At 46.1% G+C, this 15,727-nt stretch overlaps 1 protein-coding gene across 3 annotated transcripts in view; it reads left to right on the top strand.

The window, feature by feature from the left end:
* Positions 1 to 15,727, top strand: part of LRRK1 (leucine rich repeat kinase 1) — a 1,071,210-nt gene that overhangs the window by 259,902 nt on the left and 795,581 nt on the right. For all 3 annotated transcript variants that reach the window (XM_069625026.1, XM_069625024.1, XM_069625025.1), the window contains exon 4: positions 9,830 to 10,001. In XM_069625026.1, coding sequence (XP_069481127.1) covers positions 9,830 to 10,001 — 172 coding nt within the window. The remainder of the gene's footprint in view (positions 1 to 9,829; positions 10,002 to 15,727) is intronic.

Raw genomic sequence — 15,727 nt, 5'->3', positions numbered from 1 at the left:
AGAATATTCTTGTTCTTGTTCTTGCAGGATTACAGGAAGATGCTGAAGACTAGGAGCTGGACACGGTGAGGGTCACGCTGCTGGTGGCAGAATAACACGAAGCGTGTTCTGCAGTCAGGGTGTGGTTTATATAGCCCAGGTAAAGTAGTACCAGGGAAAGTAGTTCCAGGCCTGAACACTAGACCGCATGGCTTGGTTCTTAGAACTAGACTGTGTGGGTGCTTCCATGTTGGATTTAAAGGCCCATGTACATAAATGGGACCTAGTTTGAACAGCCCTTCCTTCCTACATATGAGCCTGGTGCCAAAGGCGCCAGGACTGGCTCCAGGAGCCCTTTTGCAGTGGTTTTAAGGCCCTCAGAGTTCTGGTGGGAGCCTGCTTGTGGCACAAGTTGGGCCCCCTCACAGCGGTCATGACAGCACTCCGCCCCCCCCCCAAGCCACTCTCATGGTATCCTTCCTGTCCGGTCCGGGTTTGGTGGGGTTATCCAGGTGAATCCTCGTAATCAGACGTGGTGTGTGAATATGTTCACTTGGTTCCCAAGTTCTGTCTTGAGGCCCGTACCCTTTCCAGTCCACTAAATAGTATAGCTTAGATCTGGTACGTTTCGAATCCAGGATGTTTTTAACTTCAAATTCAAGCTCTCCATCAACTAGCACATGTTTTGGTGGTGTTAAGACTCGGTTTCATGGTTGTACCTGTTTTACAAGTAACACATGGAACACCAGGTGAATTTGCATGCTTGGTGGTAAGGCTAACTTGACGGCCACTGGATTTATCACCGATTCGATGGTATAGGGTCCTAGATATCTTTTTGTCTGTCTTTGGCTTGTATTAAATGTTCATTTGCCCGTTTGAAGGCTTGGGTTATGCTTGTGTGTAGTGTCTTTACCGCTGGCATTTCCAAGGTCGTGGGGAAGTCTAGTTCAGAGGTACGTGGATGTCTTCCGTATATTGTGTAGAACGGGCTTTGTCCCGTACTGGTGTGTATGGAGTTATTGTATGCATATTCCGCTATCCATAACAAGTCTTTCCAATTCTCTTCCACTTGATGCAGCATGCAACGTAGATACTGTTCTAATGTCTGGTCTGTTCTTTCTGTTTGTTGTTTGTCCATCCATTTGGGGGTGATGGCTAGTGGATAATTGAACATCGATTTGTGCCGTGGTACAACTTTTCCTCCAGAAGTTGGATACAAATTGGCTTCCACGATCTGAGATTAGGACTGAGGGGAAACCATGCAGTTTTATAATCTGTTCAAGAAATGCTTTTGCCAGACCTGTAGTGTTAGGAAGTCCTTTTAATGGAATGAAATGTGCCATTTTAGTGAACAGGTCTACAACCACCAGAATGGTATTGAAACCTTGACAGGGAGGTAAATCCGTAATAAAATCAAGAGAAGAGTATGCCAGGGAGCCGGTGGAATATGCAGTGGTTGTAGGAGGCCAGCTGGTTTCTGTTTTTGTGATTTATTCTGTGCACATATCCCACAGGATAGAATGAATCGAGCAATGTCCTTACGCCAGGTTGGCCACCAATAATTCTGTTTAACCTTGGCTAGAGTCTTAGCAATTCCGGGATGGCCTTCGATCAGGGAATCGTGATAACCAGACATGGCCAATTCTTGCAGATCTTTACTTGGTAAATATAGTCGTTCCCCGAAGTAGGGTAATCCATCCAGAACCGTGTGATGTTCATTTTGGGAATTCCATTTCTGCAAGATCTCAGGGTTCATTAAGGTTTGAATCTTATCTTGAAGTTCACTCAGAGTAATGTGGTGGTGAATCCCAGTAGTTTATCACTTGGGATGATGGCAACGGGGTTCAGGGTACTGTTCGTTTTCTATTCAACACCCATACAAGACAAGGCATAAACCTTCCCATTCCGAACTCCCGGTCGGTATGTTATTACGTAATCGTATTCTGCAAAGAATAGAGCCCACCGCAACTGTTGTGACGATTGGGCTTTTGCTGACTTTAGGTATTGAAGGTTTCGGTGATCTGTGATTACTGTGATGGTATGTGTAGCACCTAATAGATATTGCCGACAGGCTTTGAAGGCTGATTTTATTGCCAACAATTCTTTGTCTGTAATTGCATAGTTAAGTTCTGGTGGTGAGAATTTACGTGACCAAAAGGCCATGGGGTGTAATTGGCCTGTCTGTGGATCTCTCTGAGAAGAACTGCTCCCATAGCTACGCTGGAAGCATCCGTTTCCACTACATAGGGGAGATCAGGGCGAGGATGTTGTAAAACTGACGCGCAGGTGAATCTTTTCTTGAGTTCTTGAAAAGCCTGTTCCGCCTCTTCAGTCCATTGGAATTTTTTGTTGTTTTTTCTCAGTAACGATGTGATTGGGTGGACTAGCCGTGAGAATTCTGGAATAAATCGGTGATAAAAATTTGCAAAGCCGAGCATGCTTTGGGTTCCTTTAAGTGAAGAAGGTGACGGCCAATTAAGGATGGCATCTACTTTGTGTAAATCCATCTTGACACCCTTTGGCGAGAGAACAAAACCGAGGAACTCAACTTCGGTGACATGGAAGGAGCATTTCTCGAGTTTAGCGTACAGTTTGTGCTGGTGAAGTTTTGCAAGGACTGAGCAAACATGTTCCACATGCTCTCTTTCAGAGGGGGAATACACCAGGATGCGTCAATATAAACCAGGATACAGACATCGATTAATTCCCGTAATACATCATTCATGAAGTATTGGAACGCTGCGGGAGCATTGCACAGCCTGAAAGGCATCATCTGATATTCATACAGGCCATACTTGGTGCGAAACACAGTTTTGCATTCATCCCCTTTCTTAACACGTATAAGGTGGTATGCTCCTGTGAGGTCTAGTTTGGTGTAGGTTCGGGCATCCTTGACTTGGTCCAACAGTTCCGGGATAAGGGGCAAAGGGTAGCGGTTTTTCACTGTGATTTGATTAAGTGCACGGTAATCGATGCAATTCCTCAAATCTCCTTCCTTCTTGGGTACGAAGAATAAGGGAGAGGTTGCCGGTGACTTTGACGGGCGGATAAACCCATTAGCTCCAGATAGGACTTCAAGTGGAGATTTACAGTTTCCGTAAGTGCATACATTTGACCACAAGGAACCTATCAGGTCGATCTGACAGTCATAGGGCCTATGTGGCGGTAATGTGTAAGCCTGTCCCTTCTCAAAAACATCTTCATAATCCTGATATTCTTTTGGTAAGGTGTCCATTGGTTCCGCGATCCCCGATGCGATTCCTTGAACAGATTTCAGGTTTGGCTATGGTATAGATTTCGGGTAGCAAGCATGGGCACATTCGTCAGGAAAGGTCAGTCTCTTTGCACGCCAGTCTATGTGGGGATTGTGAGTTACTAACCATGGCATCCCTAAGATCAACCGGAACTGAGGAGCTTTGATGAGGTCAAACGTGATTGCTTCTTGATGTCCATCCTGACACAGAAGGGTTAATTCTGTTGTGCATTGGGTTACTGGTCCCGAAGCAATTTCTGTACTGTAAATAGTAGTTACCTTTTCAGTTGTTGGTTTTGTGCATAAGGGAAGTCTCATTTCTGTTGCCAGATCTCGATCTATGTAATTACCAACTGCTCCGCTGTCTACATATGCCTCTATGGCTTGCAACCGTGACGGTCGTTGGTGATTGATCAAAGCTACTGGTAGGGCGAAATGTGAGGTTTGTGACTCATCCTTCACGCTCAACAAGCGGACTTCTACGCTTGCCGGGGCTGGTAGTTTTCCGATTCCTTTCCATCATCTTCTTTTTCTGTAGTGCCTACCACCTTCCTTGGAGATTTCACTGGGCATTCTTTGATGTAGTGACCCGATTTACCGCAGTATAGGCATAACTATAGCTGTCTCCTCTTGTCTCTTTCAACCTTGGTTAAAGGGAGTCCTACTCCTCCAATCTGCATGGTTTCTGTGGTATTTTCGGTTGGACGTTGAACATTATCTTTTGAACGTACGTACATGACATGATTTTCGAGTCTACTTGGGTCTGTTCTTCGATCTGTAATCTATGGTCCAACAGAACTACCAGGTTGATAAACGCTGCACAGTCTTTAGGTGAGTCTACCACTTGAGCAAGGACATCCTTCAGGTCTCCTCGTAGTCCCGATGAAACAACGTGGTTCTTTTATCTTCTGGCCACCCCGCTTCTACAACCAGTCTATTAAAGGTGGCAATATAAGTCAGCAAATCTTGAGGGACAGGAGTTCGTTATCAAGAGCTTGTCCATGCATGTGTTGAGCAAATAACTTTTCCATCTCCTGTTGAAAACCCCTGAAGTTCTGCAGTAATGGGTCATCCCGGCTCACTAAAAGTACCGACCAGTTTCCGGCACTTCCACTCAAATATAACACGAAGGCCACCCTCGCCTGGTCGTTTGGGAAAGCCCCAGGGCTACAAAGAAAATGAAGGCGGCATTGGTTCTTGAATGTTGCGTACCTTCTGGGCTCTCCATTAAACCGTTCTGGTGGTGCCAGGGTTACTGCTCCCGGCAAAGTTATCTGTACTGGATTGACTGATGATGGTGTAGCGATGGATGGTGCAAATCCGGGCGATGGAGCCTGCCCCGCCTGTGTTTGTAGTAGCTGTTTGCTTAGTTCATCAGTACGGTCTTTTGTGAGAATAACTCTCGTCTTAAGGCATTGGTTTCCTGCCGGGCTGCGTGTACCTCGGCGCGTAATTGTCCCAAAAGTTGGGCTAACTGATCAGTTTCAGATGTCTCCATGACGCCCAGGTGGATAAGGTTTAAAGGCTTCGTGTTCTGTTACGCTCACCTGATATACCCGGGGGCGTCTGGAAGGCTCTGAGATCTGGAACCCTGGATGCGTAGTTGCCCAGTCCTGAATAATGAATCTGCAATTACAGAAGGGAGGATTTTTGAGAACTGTCTCTAATGGGTAAATCTCCCACCTCCCTCTGACTGATTCCCTTCCCACTGGGTTCTTTTCTCACCTTAGTTATTTGTAGGATGAGCTATCCGTCCTGCGTTTCTTGTGCAGGGGCGCTTGACGTTTGTTGGGGAGCTGCACGAGTTGCTTCACTGGTGCAGTACGCCTTCCTTGGGCACAGGCTTGCTGTGACCCTGAATTTGCTGGTAGGTAGGTAGGTTTGTTAATTATAAGTATTTGTTCTGTTTATGGTGGGAATTCGTTACTGTCTTTATCTCCTTCTTTTCGGGTGCGAAGGTCTTGATGCTGGCGTGCGGATGGAGAGGCACGTTTCTAGGTAAGTGAAAGCGCGAAGCGCAGCGCCTTTGTATTTTGAAGCTAACCTGTGTTTTCTTCTTCTTATCCTCACAGGCCGCTGTGGTAATGCGAGTGGATGAGAGCGCGATAAAAAACAGGCCCCCTGGAATCTGTTAAGGTAAGTACAACCCTGTGCGGTTGTTTCATATTGAAAGTGAACCTGAATATGTCTCTTTTCCTTTACAGATGTTGCTGTGGTGCTCCGGATGGAAGCGTGGCGTAGCATGATGGAATTCAAGTAAGACTAATGGAATTCAATGTTTTGGAAGCATGCATTCTAATATTGTTTTTCCCTTTCTAGTTATTGCAGGTCACAATGTTCGAACAGCAGCTCTGGTAGCGGTTCGCCGGAAGTCCTTAAGCTAGTACTCACAAATTTCTTCTTCTCTCAGTTTCCACAGATTGCAGCCCAGTTGAGATGCTTAGTGCTGGGTGGTGTTTTCTCAGGTAAGACAGAATATTCTTGTTCTTGCTGGATTACAGGAAGATGCTGAAAACCAGGAGCTGGACACGCTGAGCGTCACGCTGCTGGTTTCAGAATAACATGAAGCATGTTCTGCAGTCAGGGTGTGGTTTATATAGCCCAGGCAACGTAGTACCAGGGAAAGTAGTTCCAGGCCTGCCACACCCAAAACAGTAGACTGCATGGCTTGGTTCTTAGAACTAGACTGTGTGGGTGCATGTTGACATAAATGGGACCTAGTTTGAACAGCCCTTCCTTCCTACATATGAGCCTGGTGACAAAGGCGCCAGGACTGGCTCCAGGAGCCCTTTTGCAGTGGTTTTAAGGCCCTCAGGGTTCTGGTGGGAGCCTGCTTGTGGCACAACTTGTGCCCCCTCACAGTGGTCATGACAGCAGTATCCAACTCAGATGTTGTCCTGGCTTTGGCACAAGTGAGCAGGTTTTACATTTGTATCTTCTAATTACAGATTCTCTCAATTTAAAAAAGCAGCCCATTTACTTGCCCTTTTTGTACCTGAGCATGGCATTTGGCAAGGTTTATTGCCAGAGGTTGTGGGCCATGCTCAGATCATTAAATTGCCTGTTGGAAATCTTAAAAATATTGTGCATGATACATCATGACACAACAGCATGTTTATGAAGTGGTAAAGAGGGGCGATGTACAGACTACTTAGGTGTGGTGGTAGGAGTCCATCAGGGTTGTGTATTGGCACCCCTGCTGGTTTGCCTCTTCACTAATGGTTTAAATGATACTCTAATTAAAACAGGGGCGGACGTGCCTAAACTTGGTGGCACTGTGTATCCTGTGTTGGTGTATGCAGACGACATGGTGCTACTGGCTCGAACCCCCCACCCCTCCAGGCTCTTCAAAAACAAATAACAGCTTACACTTAATTTATGACCAATCTATAGTTTAAAGTGAATGCTGATAATAAAGCCATTCTGGTTTGCCAGGCGGGCAACCGTCGAGTGACATTCCCTCTTATGCATAGCAACAATCCTGTAAACCCTGAGTTCTAAGCATTTAATTATCTGGGAATTTCGGTTCACGTCCAAGGGTATCCAGTGATATAATCACTGGAAATAACATCAGGGGTGACCCGATATTTCTTTTATCCACACTTTCCCCAAATATTCTACGACTGGACTTTTATATAATTGAACCAGTCCTAAAATAGGTTGGGGAGGTGGTTTCATGCCTTTAAAAAAACTGATGTTTCACGCTCGATGTTATTTCCAGCGATTATATCGCATACAGCCACATCTCTGGAGCGTCGCACATAATAAAACAGACACACAGGTTTAAACAAGTCTTGGGTGGAATATCGAGGGTTATGTACATATCTAAATAGAAACCTGTTGACCTGATCAGGAAAGACTAAATTTCTCAGGCTAGAGCGGTAGCCACATATGGGTCACTGCTTTGGGGTTTGTGAAGGCTCCAGACCTTCAGGTTGCTGAAAATGACTTTCTTGTAAATGTTTTAAGTTTGCCTCGAGCCACGCCAAATTATGGTGTTCATTCAGAGCTGGGACTCACCTTTGTGGAAGTTGAGTTAGCAATCTAACCAACTCTACGCTGGCTACGTGTCTGGAGCAACAGGAGAGCTTCCCTTACCCAGACAATCATAAGGCGCTACCAGTGAAAATGAATACACCCTATATTCCTTGGCTTAATTATGTTCACAATCAACTAATTCGAAGAAAATAGGACCGGACTTCCTCCGTTCCTGATTGTGCCCACTCTTGACTCTACTTCCGGAGTTGTACTTAACTTCAATCTTCATACATTCATTTAAATCATTGTCAATAGACTTCAATCACAAAAATAGAGAACGAGAAGGAATTGTATAATTTCTCAAATATCATATGTTTATTCCCTACCTGACTCATCACTGCCCAATTATCTTTTGCCAATGCATTTTGGACTTCCGTCCATCGTCGGGGCTCTTAGGCACTACTAATTATCAATCACCACTGATTTCATAGTTCCACATATATACAACATGAAATAATGTCCCAATTGTCCATATCAAACAAGTCATTTCCAATCAATAATAAGTAACATAAAGATTCATAACACATACCCAGGAGTGGCTGTGTTCCAAAGGTGAGGTTAAACAAAAATTGAATGAAAGAAAATAACAATCAATTCAATGCATTACAATTTCAGCATACACTTGTTTCAGAAAAATAATATAGTGTCTCTACCTGTGGGACTTCAACTACCCAGACTCCTTCAAATCTCCTAAATTAATTAACCAAAAATAGATAACTTAGTAATGTCATTAAGCTTTTTGATAAACAGTAGAGATCAAGTATTAACGAAAGAGTCACCTGTCTGCTTACCAGGTATGCAACCTATTCTGCTCATTCATTCTGTGAAGATTTAAAGACACTCTATTAGTACCTTCATCTGTCCTCTTAATTATCATTAGCAGGTTTTCTAGCGGCCGCTTACCTCAATGGTTTCTCACGCACTGACATGAACGAGCTGCTCAAAGGAGCTGCTGCCCGTGTCATGTGCGTATATGTAGCACTGATCCTCTTCACGCATGCGCGTTGTACGTGAACAGTTCTAAACTTATCTTTTTTAAATCTCATCTGATCACCTAATTGCCAATATGTAAAAGCTCAATCCACTGAGCATAGTCAATATATTGTCCATAACTTTGTTGTATTACTGTATTGCGCTTCGTGCGCTTGATCGTGGTAGTAGTAATCACTGTTGCGCATGCGCGCGTGTATAGCTTTCTACAGAATGGATTCTAATCTTCTGCGCATGCGCACGGTCCGAATTATAGTGTCTATCTCTTATTCTGCCTCTCGTAGCTAGATGTTACTCCCTATATTACAACACACGTAATCACTGCAATTTGCTCGCTCACAATGATACTATTATGATCATACTACTGTTAGTAATTAAGACCACATTGTCCCATCGATAATAATACTGTATTATGATTACACTAATAATCTTAATTTTATCCCATATATAATTTTCGGTGTATTGCATGTGGCGTAACTCTTAAATTTGATCTTTTCTCCAGTGCGCGGGTGGTCGATAGTATCTGTAACTGATGAATTAATTTTGAAAAAGTATTGTTTTGAAAAAGCATCAGACCTAGAGGTCAGTACATTGTTGAACAGCATCATAATGAGATAGAATGCATATACATGTTGCAATATAAATGGTAACGATAAGGTATTCAGTGGATCAAGCAGGATGGTCAAGATTATTAGTGTGATCATAATACAGTATTATTGTTATTGTAAGCAAGTGAATTACAATTGGTAATAACAAGGTACTCAATCGCTGGGACCTCCACTTTTTTGCAATAGCGCTGCTATGAAATCTTCATGAATGCACGCCTGCCGTGGGACCTTCCAGCGCTGTATTTCCATTGGAGCATTAAATGATCCCTGAAATGTGGCCCGATCATTATTCAGTGAGCGCTACTGGGAAATCGTTCCAATCAATGCATCACAGTTCGATGTTTACGTTGTGAATACACTAATGTGATGTTCTTGGATGGAGTTCTGGAATGTGTGAGGTCAGATAGAATGCTTTGGGAATGTTGATGGATGAGTGTCGGATTGTGTGCGTTGGGAGGTTCCAGGCCAGGCAGTTGGAGAGATATAAGCCTGTATGATGGGAGGAAGTGGGTTCCTATTAGACATCTTAGTGTAACTTGATATAAAGGAACTTACCTGTGACACCAGAGGTATCTGCAGAGCAGCTTTAGTTCAGAGATCTTCATGAATGCATGCTTGCCCTGGGCCCTTCCCTGGCTGTATTTGCATCGGAGCATTTAATGATCTTTAAAATGTGGCCCGATCATTATTCAAAGAGTGCGACCGGGAATTTGTTACAACCCATGCATTACTGGGCTGATGTTTACGCTGTGAATACACCACAATATGAGGTTCCCTAGAGTTTAACATAAGGAACAAAAATCTGAAAGGGCCTAATGTCTTAGTGTCATTGTGAGGGGATGGGGGTGAAAAAATTTAAAAATGACATGATTTCCCCCTCGTTACCTCCCTAGAAACACCAAATCAGATTGCAATTCTTTGGCGTTTGTCTTGCTTCATGGTGTTTTTGTTCTCTCAACAGTGCCATCTTCTCAGCATTGCAGCTGAGTTTGGTGATCTGCAGACCGTGAACTATTTACTGCAGGATGCGCTGGTGGAGGTACCTGTGGAGGCCACCGATGACAACCCGGCCGTGGTGGCTGCCTACTGTGGTCGCAGGGATACCGCGAAGGTGCTCCTGGACTCCTTGGCTGGTATGTTGACCTCAGAGCTCGATTCCTAAGTGGGGGGACACTGACACACACATTTGGAAGTGACGTCACAGCAAGTGAACAGAACCTAAAATTAAATATGCACATTTCATTAAACTTGCCTTTCACACTCGAAGCAAGTGCACAGATCAAATAAGTATTTGCCAAGAGAACATATATTCTTAGACGACTGTTGCACCGCTTAACCCCTTAAGTGCCAAGGACGAGATTGCTCGTCCCAGGTGGATGGGGTTCCCCGTTATGAGCATTTTTCTTGGCAGTAAAGCTGAGAATCTTTCTGGGCATAGCCTGCTGTCCAGGGCTGTCCTTGCCCTCTCTGTCCTCCTCCTCCTCTGCCCCTCCCAGGGCTCTTTCTCCTCCGCAGGGCATACCTCTGATCTGTACCCCTCCCCGGAAGGTCTTTAAGGCTGGCAACCTTCTCTATATTGCCACGCTCAACTCTCGCTCTGCTATCAAACACTCCTCTGAAATCTGCCATCTCCTTGAAGAACTAGACCTTGATGTCCTCGGTCTTACTGAGACATGGTTCACGACCAGCTCTGTCACATGCTTTGACACTCTCCTCGTCCGGTGGCGGGGGGGTAGCCCTGATCTTTCCTGAGTGGATTCCTGCCTCTATCATTCCCACTCAGACCTACTCCTCTTTCGAATGCCTTGTCTGCAGGCTCTCTCTCTCCTACCCATTCTCTTACTGTGGCTACCATCTACCGGCCTCCTGGTCAAATCACCTCATTTTTCTGAGTGGGGGACTGCTCCTCTTCCCTCCTGGCCTCTACCACTCAACTCCTCGTCCTTGGTGACCTCAATATACATTTAGACTCTCCTTGCTCCTCCTCTGTACTCTTCCGTGACCTCTGCGACTCCCTCTCCCTGTCCATCCTCCCCTCTGGCCTGACTCACTCTGCAGGGCATACACTCGATGTCTTGATCTCCTGTGACCTTCCCTTCTCCATCCATCTGACCACTCCTCTATCCTGGAGCGATCACTCCCTCCTCTCCTCTCATCTCTCCCTCTCTTCCCCCTAAACCAAGCCTACCCCAACACTGCCACCTACCTTCTCGGACATCCGGCCCACAAAGCGTGTCAGTTGAGGCTTTTGCCGCCACTTTCTCTCTCCCCCCTCCACCTTTGTCTGTCTCACATCCTGACACAGCCCTGTCTCTGCTCTGCTCTTCAATTTCTGATACGCTTGATGCTCTTGCCCCTGTCATGAGGATCCTTTTGAAGTCCAAAGCCAAGTGCAATTCCTGGTATGACTCTGACCTAGCTACACTTAAGCGTAAGTGTAGGGCGGCTGAGAGGAAATTGAGGACTTCCTGATCATCCTCCGACAAACTGGCCTGTCGCCTGCTACAAAGGCAATACCGACTCTCTGTCCTCACCAAGAAGAGAGTCCACATTCAAGCTTGTTTCTCTGCGGCATCTAACAACTCGGCCAAACTCTTTAAAATCGGCAAGGAGCTGGCCAACCCTGCTGCAGTCTCTAACCCTCAGTTACCTCCCAGGCTCTTTGCAATGCCCTTGCCTCTCACTTCATTTAAAAAAAACCAGGACCTCCTCTCCACCCTTTCCACCCACTACCCTCCTCTCCCCTCTCCATCTGTGCTTGCTGACCCTCCTTTAGCCACCCCCCCACCATCCTTCTCGTCCTTTTCTCTTTTCTCCTCTGACGAGGTCGCTAGACAAGTCCGATCTATGAAAGCCTTGTCAAAACAGGTTCATCCCTGTTCCTCTAAAACCATCAAGGACCACATTGACACTCTCGCTCCGGCCCTTGCTGATTTTTGCAACCACTCCTTTGCCTCGGGATCCTTCCCCTCCCCTCTGAAGCACTCCTTTGTGCATCCTCTTCTCAGGAAACCCACAGCTGATCCTTCTTGTCCAGCTATCACCCAATTTCCATTACTCCCTTTCTGGGCAAACTCCTGGAACAGTTGGCCATCTCTCAGCTTAACCTTCATTCCAATTCTGTTGGCTGTCTCCATGACCACCAGTCTGGCTTCATAGCTGCTAGAAGCACAGAAACTGCTCTCCTGAACATCCGTGAAGATCTGTTCTCCAACCTTGACCCTAACATTCCCTCTGTCCTCATCCTCCTCAATCTCTTTTCTACTTTCGACATGGTCAACCATACCATTCTGCTCAACCATCTCTGTGAAAACCTGGGTATCACTGATCAGGCTCTGGCCTGGCTGACCTCTTTCCTCTCAGATCGACCCTCCCAGGTCCAACTTGGGTCTTTCCTTTCATCTATCTTCCTCTCTACCTGTGGTGTTCCCCAGGGGTCTAACCTCTCGCCCTAGCTTTTCAACCAATATCTGGCAACTCTAGCCCACTGCATTGCGACTTTATGCTCAAATTTCCAGTGCTACGCTAACAACACTCAACTCATTTTCAGACTGCCCTCTGCCACCTCCTCTCCCTCTCTCATCTCTGATCATCTAACTGCCATTCAAGATTGGTGAGACGCCAGTGATCTTTGTCTGAATGCCAGCAAGACGGAGATCCTCCTCATCGGCACACCTTCACCATCCTTTCCCCTCACTCTCTGGCCGGCCTCCCTTGGCCCTCCACCTACCCACACCTGCGAGGCTAAGAATCTCTGGGTCATCTTTGACTCCACCCTTTCCTTCTCGCCCACATCTCTGAGGTGTCTAAAAAGTCAAATTTCCTACTGCACCTCCTCAGAGGTGTTCTGACTTTCCTCTCCTTCCCCCAGAATCTCATGGTATCCCAAGCTCTGGTTCTCTCTAGCTTGGACTATTGTAACAGCCTCTTTATAAACCTACCTGCCTCTACTCTCCGCCCTCTGCAACTAATCCATAACAGGACTGCAAGACTTGTCCTTGTCCTCAAGCCCTGGGGTCGTATCTCTCCAGCTCTGAAAACTCTCCATTGGCTCCCAGTGGCTGCAGGGATTAAATTCAAAATGCTCTGCATTGTCCACAAGGCTCTCTGGGGCCTGGGTCCAAAATACCTTCAGCTATCCCTCTGCAAATACCTCCCTTCTTGAGCTCTTCGCTCCTCTACCTCCAACTCACTCAGGGTCAGTCGTTTTTCAAAGAAACAAGCTGGGGGTAGATCTCTGTCTTCGACTGGGTCGTCCCACTGGAACAGCCTCCCTGCCACTCTAAAACTTGAGGAGAACCATCTCTGGTTCCGGAAGCACCTCAAGAACTTCCTCTTTTCTTCTGCCTTCGCCCCCCCTGTCCCCTGCTGATCTGTTCTCTCCTGGCACTGTGCACCTGGCCAGCCTCTGTCCTCTGGGCCCAGGTGCCTGCTCACCCTGCCACCCTCCCGCACTGCCTACGGACCACCCCTTGCACTGGGGTCTGTATCTGTACCCACACAGCCACCCCCTTTTTCTTCCTGCACTTATCAGACCTACCCTATCTGCTGCCTTAAACCTAGCACTTGCAAATTGCTGGCTGCACTACACCCGTTTGTTGCCTTTATTATTTATTTATTGTTATGTATCTGTTTCTCCTCTGCTTCGCACTTTCCACTTCTCTCCCCTTCCATGCACTTTTCTGCACCGCCTCTCCCATGCACTTGTGCGTTCTCAATGTCACTGGGCCTAGTAAGATCGCTGTAAGATTCCCCTCCCTTGCCTTGTCGCGCTCTGAAACACTTGTGTACGAGCGCGATAGAAATAAAATATCACTATCATTATTCGACATGTCACTAGCCCGCTTTATTCCGTGGTCTTGTTGCAAAGTCTCTCTCCTCTCACCCGTACGACCTGGGTTTGAGTCCTGGCAGCGGCATTGTTCACGCCAAGGGAATGCAGCAAGACGTTACTTCGTTTTTATATTCCTCAAACACCCAAAGGATAGTGGCGGAAGTCATCTACCCGCATGGTCCCTCGACGTGTGCCCCGGTCTCCAGTTCTGTCTTTGCCCTCGGACTTCCATGACCCTGCTGTACCATGCTAATGATTTATCAAACCCTACTGCTTCTGGGAGTCATGGCCGTTTGCTGTTAATACTAGTAGCCTTATACTCTGAGATGTAAGGTCAGCTCAGTGCCCAGAAGGGTTGGATAGAGTATCCAAGCACTAGCCAAGCCCTGCTGCCAGATCCGGCACGGTCGTCGGACTGTGGAGGCGAAGTGCTGAACTCCGTGAAGAACAGTGGCTTTTCTCCCCAACTCACCGAGTGAAAAGAACCCCGGCCTTTTTGCTACGGATGCAAACTGGTTTAGTTTAGTGCTTGCTCGTGGTGCGGAATAGGTGTCTGCTCACCAGGCAGCCCTGGCGCAACCGATGCCAATATTTTGTCAGGGGTGCACAGTTCCAATATATGGCATTACACCTTCAGTTGTTAAACCTCATGGAGTCATGTGGTGAAGAGCCGACCTGTAAACCCGACGACCATGGTGCGAATCCCCAATGCAAAGCCTTGTTGACCTGCAGTTTACTAAATCCAGACTGAGGCGGAAGTCGGCTGCTGAAAGGCAGAGTGTGCCATCTTGTGCGCCACATTGCCGCATGGGCACTACGTTTTGTTACAGCGCAGGCATTGGACGCTGATGGGACTTACAGGGACCAATTTCTGGCTGGGACCCGAAAAGACAGGCGCATACTTTCCGAGCAAACAAAGCAGCAGCAGTGAGGCCTAAAACAGAACATTGACCTTACTTGTTTTTATTTATTGGGTAAATCTGCCATCTAGTGGACAAATTGCAGAGTTACATCCTTATGTCATCTTCCCCGACATACGACTAATCTAGACCTCTACGGAAGCAAGAGCTACTTGTAGTTAATGTCGGGAGCTTCTGGGTGGTGATGTTTAGGAGTATGACAATTTGTACCAATATGTGTTTGGGTGTTTTATTTGCTGTTTGTATAAAAAAAAGGAATAACGCATGCACGTACCATGATATAAGAACTTCAAAATCATTTTTTTTTCATTGCTTTGTAGCGTGGTAGCAATCTCCTAAACATTTGTCAAGCATATCAGAATGGTGGAAGCCAATCGAAACATTTAATGTGAAGGCTGTCACTGCATGCTATCCACCAGTGCTCAGTAATCTGGAGTGCAGCTTGAAACAGCAAAAGCACTCGGATGATATGATATGATAGGTTATTTATAACGTTCTTAATACCCAGAGGTTTCTAAGCGCAGACCCGGTGATCGAACCTGTGTTGCTCCATGTCGTCTTTCTTCCAAGCCGAGCACGTTGCCTCTGTGCTATCCTCTCGAGACTCCTCTGTCAGGATGCTGACTGATGGGATCAAAGTTATGATCTCAGTTCATTTCCAAAGAATAGGCAGATTCAAAGAGACATGCAATCTCATTGGCTGATAGTGCAGATGCAATCTCATTGGCTGATAGTGCAGATACCATCATTTCCGTAGTGTTTGCACCCAGCTGCACACCTGAAATGGCAGACATATATTCAGGACAGTTTTAAAACATCTTGCAACAGACCCAGCCCTGGAAGTCGCTGCACCCTTCACAATTGCACCATCTGTAAAATTACATTTGGTTTTCATCAAATAATTAGCAACTGTGAAGGATGCCTCTGTAAAAGCATTTGTTTTGCAGCATTTAGTTTACATACCTATTGGGATCGCAGTCAACTTCCTTTGGGAACGTTCTTTTCATAATGTATGTGTAAAATTGCAACATGCCTTTGGACGTTGTGTATAATTACAACATGCCTTTGGACGTTGTGTATAATTGCAACATGCCTTTGGACGTTG

This window comes from Ambystoma mexicanum, chromosome 11, assembly GCF_040938575.1.
Source record: "Ambystoma mexicanum isolate Mex_15411 chromosome 11, UKY_AmexF1_1, whole genome shotgun sequence".
NCBI lineage: Eukaryota > Metazoa > Chordata > Amphibia > Caudata > Ambystomatidae > Ambystoma > Ambystoma mexicanum.
Note: the sequence above shows the minus strand (reverse complement) of the source record. Positions and strands in the feature narration are given on the sequence as shown.